Source organism: Vigna unguiculata, chromosome 8 (genome assembly GCF_004118075.2).
Source record: "Vigna unguiculata cultivar IT97K-499-35 chromosome 8, ASM411807v1, whole genome shotgun sequence".
NCBI classification, from domain to species: Eukaryota; Viridiplantae; Streptophyta; class Magnoliopsida; order Fabales; family Fabaceae; genus Vigna; species Vigna unguiculata.
Genome location: NC_040286.1, coordinates 8,433,107 through 8,452,166, shown reverse-complemented (window position 1 = coordinate 8,452,166; position 19,060 = coordinate 8,433,107). Strand labels below are relative to the sequence as shown.

General features: G+C 33.9%; 1 protein-coding gene across 1 annotated transcript; it reads right to left on the bottom strand.

The window, feature by feature from the left end:
• Positions 1-1,885: 1,885 nt before the first annotated feature.
• Positions 1,886-4,749, bottom strand: LOC114195686. The gene is made up of 4 exons (XM_028086231.1): positions 4,459-4,749; positions 4,270-4,366; positions 2,721-2,941; positions 1,886-2,429 (listed from the first exon to the last, which is right to left on the bottom strand). The coding sequence occupies exons 2-4, from the start codon at positions 4,357-4,359 to the stop codon at positions 2,123-2,125; spliced, it is 618 nt and encodes a 205-aa protein (XP_027942032.1). The 5' UTR covers positions 4,360-4,366; positions 4,459-4,749; the 3' UTR covers positions 1,886-2,122.
• Positions 4,750-19,060: the final 14,311 nt, after the last annotated feature.

Below are 19,060 nucleotides of genomic sequence, written 5' to 3'. Positions count from 1 at the left end.
ATCATGTCTCGTCGATTGGCAATCATCAGGTCGCCTCACCCACTGAACAAAGGTATGAGCTTATAGAATAGATCCAGTTCTAGGGATTGGTCGTGGATCAGCCAACTAACCAAAAGTCTCTATTGAGGTTGACTGCTCTAAAATAATTATGGTGTATAATATTGTAGAAGCTATAAAACACTGCACCTAGATTTATCTACTACACTATTGGGTGACCAGCTGATCGTCAAGCCGTATTTTTTCGCAAGAGCAGTCTTTTTTTCAATTGCTCACTCTGGAGATTATGAAGATTTGTGCACCAGCGATCGATCAGCAAATTGTTCAGATTGCAATATTGAACATATGAAAATATGTGTATCACCAATCGGTCAACCACCTTAATGGCGTCATACGATAGGCTACGCTAAACTGTGGCAAAGATAAATAAGTACTTTTGTAACTGTAAATAAGTTAAACATATAGTAATTAGGTTTTAAAAACAATTGAGCCCGATTAAACCAACTCTAATAAGAAACCAATGAAGAAGATTGTAAATATAAGTCAACATAAGATTGCTGGGTGGCATTTATTACAATATTAATTGATAATACCAATCGAACTATTACTGATTTAAACATTGAAGTCTCTTTAGCATGTACACCGATAGGCGGCGAAGATAATCATACAAACAAAGGACTGAGGAACCAAACGAAGTGAAGACTACAAGATTAGACAAAATGTTTAAGTAGAAGTTAAATCTTGTATACCCAAAACAATCTAAATATAAAAATTAGATTAAAAAGAAAGAAATCTTAAGGATTATATCAAATAGTATAATTAGTTTAGAGAGATATTTAATTATTAAAATTTTGATTAAATAAGAAGTTTAAATTTAAACACATAATTGTCATATTATATCCTAGTTTCATAGTGGTATCCGGTAACACGATGAGGACAACTTTTTTTTTTTTTTTTGTAGTAGTAGTTGGTCTTCAAAGACGAATAATCCTACGGGCAAGGCTTTCAGTGCATACGTTGGTATGTTCCACACTATTTATCTGCTTCAACATGGAAATCTCCTATGTAAAGGATTGCATTTAACTATGGGTCGAAACTATTAAATCATTATAATAGGGGATCGGATTTTCTGCAAAAGTCCACCTAATTTTAGTAAATGTTACTCAATTTTTAACTAATAATTTTTTTGACCTTTTCCTAAAAAAAAAATATCAATATCCGTTCTCCATAGATTGATCAAACAAATGATGTATGTCAATCATAATCGGTGGTGTCATGTGGTCAAAAGTTGAATATATTCTTGCAGAATTAGGATAAGACCCATAGTGCTTAATCTTTATTTATTATTATTAATTGTACTTTTTAAATTTTTTAGTAATACTAAATAATTTACAATTATTAATTGAACTTTTATTTCTTTTAACATAATTTAAAACAATTTAAAATATTAAATGATATAATGATTCTTCATATTGTTTTTAAACCGTTCATATGTATGGTTAAGAAACAAATTTAATAATTGTATTATTTACTATTGAATTTTTCTCAATTCTCGTGCTCGATACTCATGTATTGTTAGGATTGCATTGCATGTTATTAAATATGTATTAGCTTAAGAAAGATATATTTCTTTTTTTTCAAATAAGTTGTTGAAGATAACAGATAAATAAAAACTATCACATCATCAGATGATATTGCGAAAAGTATCCTACAGTATGTATTTACAAAGTTCTCTGCAGTATTATTATAGGACAACTTCAATACATTTCACAACAAATAAATGATACAATTGTTACATCACAGATAACCCCAGTTGGCTTAAAGACCATAAACATTTCAAAAGGAAACAAAAAGATCCATCTATAACAAGGTAGCTCTGATATAAAACTGTGGGAAATTCAAGGACTAAAAGAAGATAGATTTATAGAGAAGGAATCCAAATCCAAATTATAAACAACTATGTGTTTCTGCAGTAATGCTTAATCACTACAAACTTTTGCAGAGAACAAACATTTAAAGTATGTACATTTCAATATTTGATGTGAATGGTTCAGAATGATATATTAAAAGGAAACCACAGAAGTAACAGTGCAACAACATTTATTTCTACTCTTAGAAGTGCAGTTCAGGAACTCCCTTTCAATCCTGAATCAGCATCATAATAATTATCAGAGGAGGCTGTGCCATATTCACCCTTGTCAACACCATTGCCTTCTTCATCGAAGAAGTCCTCACGAGCATTTCCTGCTAACATAAGGGCAATCAACCACAAGAGAGATGAATCAAGGGACAGAAAGGCACCACCTCCAAGGAGACCAGTTTTGGCTGTAGGGCATTCATAGTTCACATCATGGTGTACATTGTGTGTCAGGTGAAGTTGTTCGGTGATTGTTGGCCATAACAGCAATGCTGCAGCTAATCCAGCAGTGAACCTATGTAGATACACCATTGCATACAAGAAAAGTCATTTATGAAAACATGAGAACAGAATCCACACATTGGTAGGCTCCAATATTTCCTGTGATGACTTGTTCATTCATAGAATGCATGGTATTCCCAATATCAAGTGCAGTGCAGCTAATGTCATTATGATCAACAAAACAATCTTTTGCTTATATTTTACAATGGTGGTTTACTACTCTTGGTTCATCCATTACCATTCTACATTCACAACATATTGAATCATGAGAATTGATAAGCAAAGATCAGGAAGCAGTACTTACAAAGAAATGTTGAAGAAAACTGTGAAAGTGGTGTGTTTAAACAGAACTCCTTGTGGAATTGACTTTCCTTTGTAAGGGTAAAACAAAGACAGATACCCCACCACTGTGGATGCAACAAGAAATGCTACAGAAAGATATCCCAACACAACAGTTCGATCGGCCGGGTACTTGCAGGTCACAGAGGCACCATTCAAACCAGTCACAGGTATTCCAGCAGGAGGCTGTAATGAAATAACAAAAATATCACTGGAATCAGTATCACTGGTCAATACAGAAGAAAATAGCAGCTGAATCAACAACAAGCTTCAGAAAGAAATCACATTGAACCTGCAAAGAACAATTACGCTTACACAAGGGACACAATAAGCTCATAGATGTGCATCATGTGTTATAAATCCATTTGATTATCTCTCTTATATGAAATGCACTTGAGAAGTCAAAACTATATAATGATTCTTAATAATGAAAAAGAATCTCCACAGTGTTGTGCTCAGTTCCAAAAATATGTTTAGCCCCTTTCTAAAACATGTGTTTCACAGATTTCAAATCTTGTCGATTTCTTTATCTAATAAATGTTTTGTAATGAGTGTATTATATTATTAACCTTAAACATCAATAGTTTTAGAACTAGGTGGTAAAATTTGCAAAGAAATTTAGGAGTTGTTTGGTTTTTAACCACATTTTCTATCTTTATTTCTCGTTTTTATTATCTGAAAATACTTTTCATTTTCAATTTGCTAAGATTTAGAGAACTTGCTTGATTTTTACTACTTTTTTTCATTTTCAACTTTTATCCGAAGCCATTGCCGACGGTTACGAGGTCAGCGATGCAAACCAATATGAACTGGTTAGACTCCATTGTTCATGATAATAACACATAATGAATTCAAATAAAAAATAAAAAACATCATTCATTTTCAAATTTTTACTTTTTCTACGAAAAGATTTTCTAATAAAATCACTCATAATTCTTAATCAAAGATATTTTCAGATTCATTTTCCACTTTCTTTGAAAAATAAAATAAAAAAATACTCAAAGTAAACTGACACAATTCCACATGATGCACTCGGGATGTTATTCCCCCATCAAAGTTGAAGTTTATCCAAGTAAACCATGTTGACCTTCAAAGCAAATCTATGCTTCCCAGGTTATTGGAATGAAACATAAATGCTAAGGGTGAAAATGCAATTCTGCTTGGAGATCAACACCAAATGCAACTAAACAACTAAATCTGAATTTTATCTTAATAATTTCTCTACATCAAATTGGAGAAGCTTTCTCAAATTCTGGCATGTAACTGTAATTGTGGATGAAAAAATAAGGTTTTGTAAGTGCCCCAACCCGCAATTAGGACCAGATCAATTTTCTGCAATATTAAGGTCCTGAAAGTCTCCAGAATCACACTTAGAAAAATAATACTTCAACCACTAAAACAATCATTTGACAAATTATATTATAATAATAGGAACCATGAAGTCATCTTTGTATGCTTCAATATATTCTCTATATATCATTCCCATTTAAGATTCAGAATGTTTGAATTGTTACCTTCTTGTTTTCAGCAATAACTCCCAAAACGAAGGACACCACGCCCAAAAAAGACACGATCAGAGACATCTGTTTCATGGTGGCAGCCATCGTGACCCTGCGAGGACCCAATTCAAAATAATTCAGAGAAACACAAAAAGATGAATCTATGAATAAACAATTGAAGAAAGGGTATTCAAAAGGTCGTGCCTTTTCGCAAATCTTCAACGAGTCGAACCTCGACGATTCCCTCTGGCCTTCCGGGTTTGGTTGCGAGAAAACGCGTATAAATGGGAAGATATAAACAGAGTCAAACTTTCAGTTACAAACAGAAGTCAACTAGCCTTGGAATATTATGGAATTTGGATCACAATTTTGGGCAAATTCATCTTCTCTTTCTTCCTTTCTCTTTCAATTCTATCAACAACAAGAATGGTAGCAACTTATTACAGCTGTTGTTGATTAGGAATCATGCATTGTTTTACTCTCTTTTTGTTTTCACCAAAACAAAAATAACTTAAATGTGGAAATTATTTAATTATTTAATACTGTGAATCCCTCCGTTTTAATTTGATCCTCTGGAAATTATTAATTATATATTCATACTACACATGGCATAACTATTGATTTTATGCTATGATAATAAGAAATAAAAATATAATTAAAAAAACAAGTACCTTCTGTATCTATACTATTTATACTATTATATTATATAAAAGATTCAATTTGTTTCTCGTTCTTATCTTTTAAGTATTTCTTTTAAATTAAAGTAATTATTTTGTTAATTTTATTTTTTAAGTGTTTGTTTTTCTAAATTGATATGTTTCATTTGATCATTTCTTTTTAGTTTAATATTTTTTAATAGTAAAACATTTGTCTATAATAAGTAGTAAAAAGTATTTATATTTAATTTTATAATTATAATTTATTTTAATTTTATAAGTTTAATTTATTTTGATTTTTAATAATAATAATAATAATAATAATAATAATAATAATTTTATTACTTTTCGAAATCACAGAAAAAAGTACACACACGGGTGTTCCATAATATTTTTTCAACATTTATTTATATCAGTTAAAGTAACTATTTTTTTCTCTACATATTTTTTGATGTCCTATAAAACGATATAACGATATAAGAGTATTGGTGGTTTTATTAAAATTATAACACTATAATATTTTAATATTAAAAGGTTAATTTATATAAAAGGTTTAATAACTAAATTTCATTCTTCTAAAACCACCATTATTCTACCGTCAAATTCTTTAAACTCTCTTTGACTTCTCTTTACCTTATCTTATTCGTTCTTCATTTTTTTGACGATCAAGAGTTGCAGTTGTGATCTTTGTGATGAGTTATAGGCAAGCACTCAACTAAAGAGTCCAATAGAGTAAGTCAAGTTTTTGTCCTCTTTTTAAGCTTTGAGTCCTAGAGTTGCATGTGGCTATAGAGTCATGCATGGAACTCAAGGTTGTTCTTGATGACTCTAGTTGGTCTCTTGGCAAACGTACTAAAAGTCAACTACAATATAATGACTTTAAAGTAAGAGTGTCGATCTCATGAAGAATATATTCAATTAAAATAAATTATTATCTCAATTTGTGTATATACAAAGACATCCATTTGATTAGTCATTGATTGTAGCACTAAATATGCAAAAAAGTAATACATTAAAAGCATAAAGTTTAGAAAAGGTTCAGTAAGAAACTGGGATTGAATTTCATCTATCTCACTTGTCTGTAATTTGAATGAATATAAATATAAATATATAACATTTGAAAATACCAATGTTGATGCAACACCCAAAAAATATTTATATTGATTTCTCAATACAGAGTTCATAAGATTAATCCCCTAAATATTGATTCCTCTCATATTCAACAGATTTATCCAGCATCATGCTCAAATGTTATAAGCAATTGATATATTGAAATCTATTCCTAACATCACAATACATCAAGTGTCATTGTTCAAATCAGATTTTTAGAAACACTTTCCAGACAGATCTAAAAATCACAATCAGGAATATATTGATCAGATAGAATCAAGCATTAAGAACAAAACAATAATACCAATATAGAGTAGAAACATAAATGTTATATATACCAATCGTGTCCTTATAAATTGTGATTAAAGACTATGTTGTTCACAAACTCTAAGGAGTTGGAGTTGTTGTCTGCTCATCAAGTTTTGGGCAAGTTGAAGGATAAAACAACATGTCATGTGATTTTGAAACATATGGAGGTTGGGCAGAAGAATGTGCAGGGTTAAATACAGGTGGTTGAAGAGTTTGTGGGTGTTTTTTTTTTTAAATAAACACTTAGGTTGCCTCCACAAAAGGAAATATAGTTTCTTATTGACCTAGTGCTAGGGGCATGATCAGTACAAAATGGCTCTTGTAGAGTTGAACTGAAAAAGTAGATAAACAAGTTGTTAGAGAAGAAGTTCATCAGTCCTAGTCTATCACCATTGGGGCACCAATAGTGCTAGTAAAAATGAAGGATGACAATTATAGGTTGTGTGTGGATGGTAGACAACTGAACAAACTCATCATAAAAAACAAATATCCTTTGTCAAGGATAGATGACTTGATGCACCAACTGTGTGGGGTTGTGGTGTTGTCTAAGATAGACTTGAGGTTTGACTACCACCAAATTCTAGTGAAGTCTTAAGGTGTGCAGAAAACAACCTTTATATATAAGTATGTGTCCTATGAATGTGTGATGATGCTCTTTGGAGTGACGAATATTGTAACATCCTGACCGGATATTACGAATTTAAATAATAAAATATAGAATTATTACATCATCTTCATTTATTAAAACCTCATTTCCCACAAATTTAAAACTTTATTTCAATTAAAAGTATCTCAAATACATATAACTCATTTATAAAACAAAACCATGTTCATAAACAATGATTACAATCTACATAAAGCATAATAAAACAACTCTATAAAAATCTCCCAACTAGCCCATGCTTCGTCTTTATGCCTCACCAGATCCACCTGCAACATCCTCTGCTCACGTGTACCGCATACACGATTATTGCCAAACACAAGTAGATAGGGTGAGCTTAATAGAATAAACACACACACACACACACACACACATATATATATATATATATATATATATATATATATATATATATATATATATATAGAATATACATATATACATACAACATAACAAGGAATTCCATCCTTTGATTCAATAAATACATGGCCATCACCATGTTAACCGTGTTCTACGTCTTCTAGTGAGTACCTCAAGATGTCTTGCTGCCATACCTATCGGTCACAACCAATAAAGCCCGTGCGGGAAACCATGCTACGGATCACACACTGTAACGCCAGGTGGAGTCCCAATACGAATCTGGTTCATGACGTCCCAAGACTACCAAACTCGTAAGTTAATTACTGAGAAGGGTAATCTATCTGGACCCATCCATATTGGCCACAACCAGCACACTCACACCAGCAACACTCGCCAACCCGAGCCACAACTCAAGAGTTTCTCGTGTTCATCCGCCATCCCGAGCCACAACTCAAAAGATGTTATTCTGAACCATAACTCAAGGAATACCACGTGCTTAACCCCTATCCCGAGCCACAACTCAAGGGATACGTTTCGAGCCACAACTCAAGGTATACGTTCCGAGCCATAATTCAAAGAACACCAGCAAGCCGACCTTTAAGGTATCACAGAAGCCTTGTAGACCATGCACAACAAAGCAAGCGCAACACACATCTGTTGCAACACCATAGCATGACACAAATCACGAGGTGTCAGGCACATCATACTTCCAGGCCGCTTGGCGGAGGACACGTATCGCCAGGCACCACACGCCTCTGGTACCACTCTGCCTACAGGTTTCGCCTGGCGGAACACTGCTTGCCGCCAAGCGCCTCACGTTCCAATTCTCCTCTGTTTGGTAAGTTTCGCCTGGCGGGTCTCATACTGCCGCCAGGCACCACACCAGTACTCGCGCAGTACTGGTTTTGTTTTAATTTTAGGTATTGTATTTCACTCCCTTACTCACATATTCACTTGACATGTCTAATTAACATATCTTATATTAGTAATAATGTCCACTACCTTACCACTATCATAATTACTACATCCATAATTTCTCAAACCAAGTTCATCTCATTAAAATCCTTAGCCACACATAAACTTAGATTAATTCCATGCATTATAATAGTGATGTACACCAACCTCACAATTAATTCATGACACTACTGGTACCAACTCAGTTCATAATATAATCAGACTTATTACGGCTTTGATCTATCCCATGGCTAACAATTTTAAGTGGATCCATTCAATCTGTTATATATATATATATATATATATATATATATATATATATATATATATATATATATATATTCCTACAAACTTTTACCTCTCACATCACGATCAAATTACAATGAATCCTTTGTATCATATCACCAGTAGCTCATTACTTCAATTTCTCGTGCACTAAACATCACCCCAACTTCTACTGCATTCACTGCATTATAATAATCCCCACTTCACGAATGAATGAGGTAATTCTTACTTCTAACTTGCATAAGACATCACCAAGGCTTTTACTCAATTATTATCTCTGACTCCACAATTAGCAATAACCTAATTTTCCCAAAATCCCAGAACCACCAGAACTTCTCGCAGCTACTCAAAAGGGTTGTTTCTGCGATGGCGCCTGGCGGCAGGCCCCGTGCCGTCAGGCGGTGCATGCGCTTCTGGCAATTTTCTAGAATTCTTGCACCTGTGACCCCCCTTCTACCATTTTCTGATACTTTTCCTTGCCTATCTTTGTTGTTTCGTAATTAAGCATGGTAAATGAGACCCATATATTCCAACGTAACTATATCCAACACAGTTCCAATACCAATCTACAATATTCATTCTTGAATCACAAAACCGCCTAATATTCAACCCTAAAAAGGGTGTTCATAGCAATTTTATCGAATTGAACCTCTAACCATACGTAATTCGACAATGTAACACATCACATCATTAATAATTACATAGGACTTCCTTTTCCCCCGATCAAAATCACCCCAGAACGCACAAAACATCAAAATCGAGTCAATTTGACTCCCGTCGCCTAGTGAGTGTTCATCACCGCCAGGAAGTTCATCAAGAAACCCAGAAACTGGGTTACAGGTTTGTGTCGCCTGGCGGTACAGGGCTTCACCGCCAAGCAGTTCCTCAAAGGAAATTAGAAAACACTGAAACTGGGATGCATCGCCTGGCGGGTACGAGTAGCCCACCAGGCAGTTTTTGGGATTTTCTAGAAACACAAAAATTGATCAAGGCAGAGGGGAATCATACATATATTCAATACATACATCATGCATTTAATTAAAACATGTAAAATTAGCATAGTCCAGTTCCCCTAACCCGGTTTCCTTGCTTAATTTGAATGTGTGATGGTTCTTCTTGGCCCAAAAAAATAGCTTCCCTTAGTGCTCCCACAATTTAGCTCCAAACAGGCTTTCAATTCTCTTAGCACACTCTCAATTTCGCTCTCCTCTTACTATGTAACAATGACAACACTGCAAACCTTTCTTCTAACCTAAAATTGGCCTTTTAATGGTGCCCTAATGCTAGGTTAATGACCAAAAACGCAAATTTGGTTTAATGATGCTTGTAATTACCATTCAAGCACCATTATGGCTGTTTTTTCAGCCTCCCTTGGCTGCCCATTCAACTAGGGTTTTCTCTAACCTTTAACATTCATGCCAAATGTAAAATTGGCAAAAAGAAATCTTAATTTGGTTCTACCAAGGTTTAAACCCTTAACCATGTCAATGACAACTCAATGCACAACCACTCAACCAATTTATGTTTCATGATAATTCCTATAAGTATAGGATTAAATTATCATTCATCACAATCTAGCATATTATTAACATTAATAATAATAAATTAAATAACACACAATGGCATACATAGGACTCAAACCCAAGTCCTCTCACACAATTAAGTACTCTCAACCATTTGAGCTAGTACTTTTTCACATTATACATATCAGAATTTAATGTCATAAAGGCTCTCACTACCCGCATTTATTAATTAATTAATTATTTAATTAATTAATTTTCACGGGTCTTACAAATACTCTAACCTTATTTATGGACTACATGAACAAGGTTATACCTTTTTTGGATAACTTTGTCATAGTCTTTATAGATGACATTCTTATATACTCAAAAACTCAAAAGAAGCATGTTAAACATATCAAGACAACGCTTAACATTTTAAGCGAGAATCAGAGTTATGTCAAACTGTTAAAGTGCAATTTTGGATGAAGGAAGTATAATTATAAGGACATGTAATATCAACTCAAGAGATATCAATAGATCATGTCAAGGTGGAGTCAATGCTTCAGTAGGAGCATCCTAAGAATGTGTTTGAGATCATAAGTTTTGTGAGCTTAGTTGATTACTATAGAAGATTCACAGAAAGATTCTCTAAGATAGTAACAACTTTAACACAATTAACCTACAAAGATCAACCTTTTGTATGGACAAATAGGTGTGAGTAGAGTTTCCAAAAATTCAATGAAATGTTGACAAATGCTCTGGTTTTTTAAATTCCTGATACAAGTAAACCTTTTAAAGTTTATTGTCACGCTTCTCATTGGGATTGAATTGTGTGTTGATGCAAGAAAAAAGAGAGTAATGACATATGCTTCAAGGAAACTAAAGACTAGTGAGACGAATTATCTTATTCATGACTTGGAGTTGGTTATTGTTGCTACCCCATTGGGGGTATAACTTATATCTAACAAGTGCATAGGGTCAGTTGTAGAACAACAAGATCGTATCCATAGGGATTTGGTAACTAAAATAGTAATTTATAATCTAACTTGAGTTTGGCAATAAAACAAGAACGAATGGTTTGGTTTGGTATTGTTAAAATAGATTAAAACTAAGTTTGAGAGAGGTGATGATGATTAAGGTGTTGGGATTGAACTTGGCTTCTTAACTCCACTATATTGCTCTTAATTATCTATAAATTATGTTCTTTATTTTAGTGTTCCTGGAAGTACGCTTCACTTATAGATCTAACCTCATGTATGAGAGTTAGAACCTAAGGGTGTCAAATGTAGGATGTCCCCATCCAGGTAGAGGAACTCTTGCATTGAGAACAAGATTCTTTAAACCAACTAAAGTTGCATATCCATGTATGTTATATGTCAAGCATTATGATACTTGATTGGATCTAAACACTAGATCAGATGTCTTTGCATCTAGTTTTGATGAGGTATAATGATTGGCCAAGTCACCAAAGAGTTCAACACAAATCAAGTAACCAACATGTAAAAGAAGAACACAACAAATATATAATCAAGTGCAATACAAAGTTTAGAAGTTACATTCAATCTAAACAAGGAAGGATTTAGCTGCTCATGATGATGAATACAATAAGAACTTGGAGTAGCTTTCCTCCTTCCATAACTTTACAAAGAAATGTACAATAAGAACTAAAACTAATTAGGGAGTTTCTCTATTTAAAACTAACATACAAAATAAACGTATGAGTCCCAAGAACATGCCCTGTATTAATAGAAAATCAAGTGTTGTTATAGCTTCTATTATTGAAGATTAGCCATGGAGGTTTCCTTCATGAGTGAGTTTTCTTCCAAGCTTGGGCAACCACCTTGGTGTTCAACAATGGAGGTTTCCATACCATGGAGGTTTTCTCTTGATACTCAACTTCAAATATGGAACTTGATGTTTCCTTGCAGTGAATGTTTCTTAAAATGTGGCTTAGTGCCAATATTGTTGCTCACTTGTAGGATTCAATTTTACTTTTCTGATTTAATCTTTTTTGCTTGAGCTGTAACTTTTGGGACTTAGCACTAAGTTCGTAATTTTCTTCATTTTACTTGTAAAAATAACACAATTATATTAAATTCCACTTTTTATGATTTCTCATCACCACTTTCTTTATTTATATGCAATTAGGACAATTCTAATGATTTTTACATTGATTTAATGCAATATAAGTGTCTAAATGATGTGTAATTTAACTAATACTAGATACGTATCAATTGCAATGGTGTTTACCTTGAAGACATGGAAGCATTATAAGTATGGTACACTATTCCAAGTGTTCAATGATAATAAAAGTTTAAAATACTCGTTTGATCAGAAGGACATAACTATGAGATAGAGGCGATGTATAGAGTTTTTAAAGGATTATGACTTTAAGCTGTTATACCACCCAGGAAAAGCAAATGTGGTTGCAGATGGTTTAAGCAAAAAAATAGTGCAAATGTTCTCAATCATGATCAAGGAGTTGGAGTTGGTGGAACAATTCAGGGACTTAAGCTTAAATATGGAGTTTGTGGTGATCAACATTAGTTCTAGTCGTTTAACTATATCTTGTGATTTTCTTAAGCGTGTCCAAAAAAGACAATTGTTGGATTCGAGTTTGAAGCGAACAATGACTTTAATAGGGGCCGAGCGAACGAGAGACTTTGTGATGGATTAGACAATGTTATGAGATTCAAAGGCATAATGTGTATACCTGATGATAGGGAGTTAAAGAGGTCACTAGTGCAAAAAAGACCTATTACATCGGTTATTTTGGGCTTATTACATCGGTCTAATGACCGATGTAGTAGTACCCGATGTAATAAGTGTTTCAGATATTACATCGGTCCAAGGACCCGATGTAATATCTACAACATACAACCTCGGTCACAGTAACCGTTGTAAGCCTTGAAAAAAAAGAAAACAGAGTCTGAATAGCTATTACATCGGTTATTGCAAAAACCGTTGTAATATGGGTCCTATTACATCGGTTAAGGTCACAACCGATGTAATATGTACGTGTTTTTTTTTTTTTAAAAGTTGGTCTGTTTTGGGAACTATCCAATAACCTGCAAAAGCGACAAAATATCCAGATTCCAGAAAATTCAAATTTTGGTTTCCTAAGATACAACCATTTACTAAAGCTTATCAAAACTATTAGGCTAAATGTGAAGGCCACAAAATACCTAAGATACAATCATTTACTAAAGCCTATCAAAACTTTAGGCTAAATGTTAAGGCCACAAAATACCTAAAATATCCAAAATAAAACATTTATAATGGCTATCAAAACTAATGTTTTAGCCTCAAAAAATAACTTGCCCATTCCTTGCGAATTTCTTCAACTTTATCTTTACCCAGTGGCTCGACTCCATCAAAAACCTAAAATATGGAATATATTAATTATGGTGTATCATAGGAAGCAAAGTTAAACATCAATAATTGAATTAACTCTTACATCGGCCCATGAATCAACAATGGTAGCACGAACTATAGTCCACATCCAATGCATAACGTAGTATCCACACTCAAAGCTTCCACGTTGTCTATTGCACTAATATATGAAATTTATGCAATTAATATATGAAGAACTAAGACATTTTAGTTGATAATATATAAATTCAATGCAAAGTACATACCTTAGGATAAATCCAATCAAGATGAGATGAAGATGTAGTGGATTTACCATCCAAGACACCACTTACATTAATAGCACTAAAATTAAAGGCATTAGTAATTTACAATATAATCATGATAAAACACATTACATTTGTAATGAACACATACCTTTGTATTAAAGTTTTCATTTCTTTGCTTGGCTTCTTGTGCAATGAACAAAACCATACGACAATACGGTCTATGGGGCAAATAATAATCAATTGCCAATGACATTTGGTAAATAAGAATTTTAGTTAGTGATATGAAATTAGTTAGATAATAACTAAAGTAAGAGTCCAACTTACCCTTTAATATAAGGTGCGATGTAAATTCTTTTCTTGGATTCATGAATCCATTGTTGAATATATCTTTGAGTGTGCATTGATCTATTCCCAGACTTTTGTATAATTTGAGGCTCAAGGAAACCATAAATATCATTATGCCCCGCATTGACAATTAATTCATTTAGATACCTACATTCATACAAATTCAGAAGGCTAAGGTTGATTTCACAAAAAACAAAAGATAAATGCAAAATCTAAATTTAGAGTGCACTCACATAATCCAAAGTTGAATGATTGCAATGTTCAACATCTGATTACCCTGTATTATTTCCCACAAATCTGACATGTTCACATACAAAGGTATATTGCCATTGTCAACGCCAAATATTGTTGCATCCCAAGGAATGGGAAAAGGTTCTTGATACAAATCAGAAGAAGCCACAATCAACCCCTGAATTGGATTACCATTGTGGTGAGATAGGGGCCTGGGCTCGAGCTCAGGCTCATCCTCGGGCTTAGGCTCATCCTCGGGCTCAAAATCGGGCTCAAGACTTGCATGAGATACAATTGGGGACTTTTGTCTAATCCTAGGGTCCTGTAAAACATACTAACAAACTTAAATATGAGGTGTGTTAAAAGTTATGTACCAATGTAGAAACACATACCTTTTTTGTTGAAATTGACTTGATTAATTCTTTTGGCCATGAGATAAATGTTCCAATTGCGTCTCCTACTACTTGCACCTCTCATGTGGGCACTGGTACTGGAGCAGTGGCATCTCTAATGTCTTCAACCACCACTCTAACCAAATCATCTAGCATTGGCACAGTGTGCATGGTGGACCCACCTGGATAGACTCTCCCAATGGCCACAAAATGAGGAACACCTTCAACAAACAACTTACAACGATAGGAGATATCAGTCTCTATGTCCTCATCTTCATTTGGATTCATCACATTATGGTTGGTGGACATGGACTCCCATCGTTGCTCCCACTCACGCCTTAAATCTTCAGTAACTTGTCTCCTTATTTGCTGAGAAAATTGCTTCATCATCTCTTGAGTCTTAGTTGTCGCAAAAGTGTTGGGTCAAGGACATGATCCAAAATATTGTCTCACACCCACACCAAAACCAGTAGTACGCACACGACCAAGGTGTTCTTCAATGCCAATAGCAGTGGTCAATATGTCACGACGACCCTGAGAGACAAAATTACCTTGTGAACTTTGTTGTACAAGTTCATCCTGTAAAAAAGAATACATTGTCACTTATAATACAAATTACAATAAATAATTGCTACATCATCATTGTAACTTACAATTCTTTTAACAATCATCATTGATTTCTCAAATGTTATTTGTCCTCATGCTTTTGTACGAGCCATCTTCCATTTCTCATGTCGGCTAGGAGGAGATGGAGGAGAAGGAACTTCTTCAGCAACAACTATGTCCATTTGTTTCTTTAACTTCTCTTCCATCATTCTCTTTTCTAATAAGTCATATCCTCCTCGAGAAAGTATGTGAGGAGTAACATTTTTTTTTTGGATAGCTTGAGCTTTCTTTCTCTTTTCCTGTTAAATAGACAATATTCATAGATAGTGGATGGCACTATGACTTTATCAAAGTGTAACATCAACAAAAAATATACCTGCCAAGAAGAATCCAATCGAGTCCGAACAAACAATTGCCATGTTTCCTCATCTATGCCATACATTTCACAAGGGCTTTTGTCTTTATATTTTCCAAAGACGTAAAAGCTAGTCAAATTAGTCTTGAATTGTCTCCATTTTGAGGCTACTGATGACATTATATTACTCCTTATGGAATTAGAAGTTTCAAACTCAAAGTTTGACTACAAAATAAGAGATTGGTCATAAGTAATTAATATTCAAAATCATAATTAATGAGTTAATATATATATATATATATATATATATATATATATATATATATAAGTTGAACAAGTAACTTACACAAATATCCTGCCAAATCATGTTTTATCTGCTTCTGTCACATGATCCCAGCTACGTTCTAAAATGGACACCTTTGATCGAGCTAAGACACCCAAATAACTAACAAAATCATTTCGATTGGGTCCTTTAGCTCTTCCTGTGCGAGGGTCTATTTCAACATGAACTTTACCCTTAGTCAATCGTTTAAGAGCTAGATGTTTCATACGTGTAGCTTCTCGACTCTTCTTGGATGACTCAGCCATGTCAACTGCAAAATGGAACTATTAATTTTAAACATTGTATTAAAAAAAATTGTTAACTATAAAAAATACAACAAACTTTAATATATAAACCTCAAAACCTAACCTATTTCTATTGTGGAAGAGTTAGAATGTTCTCCCATATTCCTTCATTATGATCATTACGTGTAGCATGAACTTCATCATTATCAACTTCATCATTCGTTGGAGGTATTCGCCTTAACAATGAAGGAGTATCTATGAGATTCAGTGTTGACTCATCAACTAGAGTAAATCCCAACTCATCAACATGTACTCTTGTATTGATGTCAACCCATTTGCACTTAAATACAGGTACTCTAAATTTGATATAATCCACTTCCCAGATTTCTTCAATGACACCATAGTAACTTATAGAAGCCATAATAGGATTATTGTCTTTTGAACTAGAAAAGTGCATTGATTTTGCTTCAAGGGTCACACCACTATTTTGCATAGTACTTTTGTCATCTTCCGCCTTTGTATAAAAAGACAACATATTAATGTCATATCCGGTCCATGTTATAACATCAAAGTTCGCTCCTCTAGCTAACCATTTTAAATGCTCAACATCACAATCTTCTTGACTAATTTTTTCTTTAAACCATTTCATAAAAGTCTTTTTATGTTCAATCAACAACCACTTTTCATTTGCCCGAGGATTTGTTGACTTCAACAAGCTTTTATGTGAGTCAATGTAAGGGATAACATCATCAATATTATTCAATATATAGAAATGTGCCTGGAGGACTTCATGTTGATCTTTTCGAACAACCTTTACACCCTGTGTGCCTTTACCTTCATTTCTTCCTTCATGTCTTGACTTAGGAATACCAATGACTTCAACATCTGACAAATATTCTGTACAAAACTCAATTGCTTCCTCGGCAATATATCTCTCAATAATAGATGCTTCTGGTCGATAAGGATTCTTCACATACCCTTTCAATATCTTCATATATCGCTCAACTGGGTACATCCATCTTAAAAACACAGGGCCACATATTTTAATCTCCCTTACTAGATGGACTATTAAGTGGACTATGATGTCAAAAAATGAAGGAGGAAAATACATTTCTAGTTGACATAAGATAATGACAGCTTCATTTTCCAAATCATTTAATGTGTTTGGCTCAATTACTTTCTGACAAATACTATTAAAAAATATGCAAAGACGAGTGATGACTTGTCTTACATTCTTAGGTAAGATGCCACGAATAGCCACTGGGAGAAGCTGTTGCATGAGAACATGGCAATCATGAGATTTCAAGGCAACAAGTTTCAAATCTTTCATTGAGACAAGACTCTTAATATTTGAAGAGTATCCTTGTGGTACTTTCATTTCGCGGAGGCATGCACAAAAACTTTTCTTCTCGACTTTTGACAAAGTATGACATGCTGGAGGCAAATAAGTCCTTTTACCATAAGCTTGTGGTTGTAACTCCAAGCGAAGACCCATCTCAACTAGATCTTTATGAGAATTTACATCATCCTTTGTTTTCCCTTTAATGTTAAGCAATGTCCCAATTATACTATCACAAACATTCTTTTCCACATGCATTACATCAATACAATGCCTGACATCTAATTTGGCCCAATATGGAAGTTGAAAGAATATTGAGTTTTTCTTCCATATGTTTTTCATGATAGGTTTCTTGAGTATTTTTCCAAATGTGACATTGACTTGACACACTCGCTCATAAACTTCTTCTCCAGTTAAAGGTGGATGTGCAATTTTATCCTCTTGGCATCCATTGAAAGCCTTTTTCAACCTACGATATGAGTGATTACGTCTTAGAAATTTTCGATGACCAATGTAACATGTCTTCCTGCCATGTTTTAGTTGATGATAACTTGTGTTTTCTTCACATATCGGACAAGCATAATGTCCCTTCACACTATAACCGCTTAAGTTTCCATATGCCGAAAAGTCATTAATTGTGCAAAATAACAAAGCTCGCAGATTGAAATTGTCATTTCCATGTGCATCAAACACCTCCACTCCTTCATCCCATAACAATCTCAAATCTTCTATCAATGGAGATAGGTAAACATCAATATCATTTTCTGGTTGCTTTGGTCCTGATATCATCATTGATAACATCATGTATTTTCTCTTCATAGACAACCAATAAGGTAAGTTGTAAATGATCAACAAAACAGGCCACGAACTATGCTTACTACTTAAATTACCGCAAGGATTCATCCCATCTGTTGCAAGACCAAGCCTCAAATTTCTTGGATCACTCCCAAACTGTGGATAAAGAGTATCAATTTTCTTCCATTGAGGTGAGTCAGCTGCATGTCGTAACAATCCATCACTCTTTCTTCCATTTGCATGCCAAACAAGGTTTTTTGCATCATTAACATTGGCAAATAAACGTTTAAATCATGGTATGATTGGAAGATACCATAACACTTTTGCAGGAGGACCCTTCTTCATGTTATCTTCATCCATGTCATCATCCTTCACTTTGAATCGTGATACCCCGCATCTTGGACACTTAGTCAATGTTTCAAACTCCTTTCTATATAATATACAATCATTTGGACAAGCATGTATTTTCTGGTACTCCATACCCATCGGACATAGTATCTTCTTTGCCTCATAGTGCCGGGTCGGCAACATATTCCCCTATAGGAGCATTTCATGCAATAATTCAAGCAATTCAGTGAAACTTCTATCGGTCCACCCATTTCTTGCCTTGATGTTAAATAATTTTAGTATTGTTGACAAACGCGTGAATCTTGTACAACCGGGATATAAAGATTTTTCTGAATCATCTTTCAATGAATCAT

Excerpts from the sequence above, each read along its gene's own strand:
- LOC114195686 (XM_028086231.1), bottom strand. The coding sequence starts at position 4,359 with ATGGCTGCCACCATGAAACAGATGTCTCTGATCGTGTCTTTTTTGGGC. Across the intron at positions 2,942-4,269 it reads TTATTGCTGAAAACAAGAAG|CCTCCTGCTGGAATACCTGT; the intron begins GTAACAATTCAA and ends ATTTCATTACAG. Across the intron at positions 2,430-2,720 it reads GTTTTCTTCAACATTTCTTT|GTTCACTGCTGGATTAGCTG; the intron begins GTAAGTACTGCT and ends GTATCTACATAG.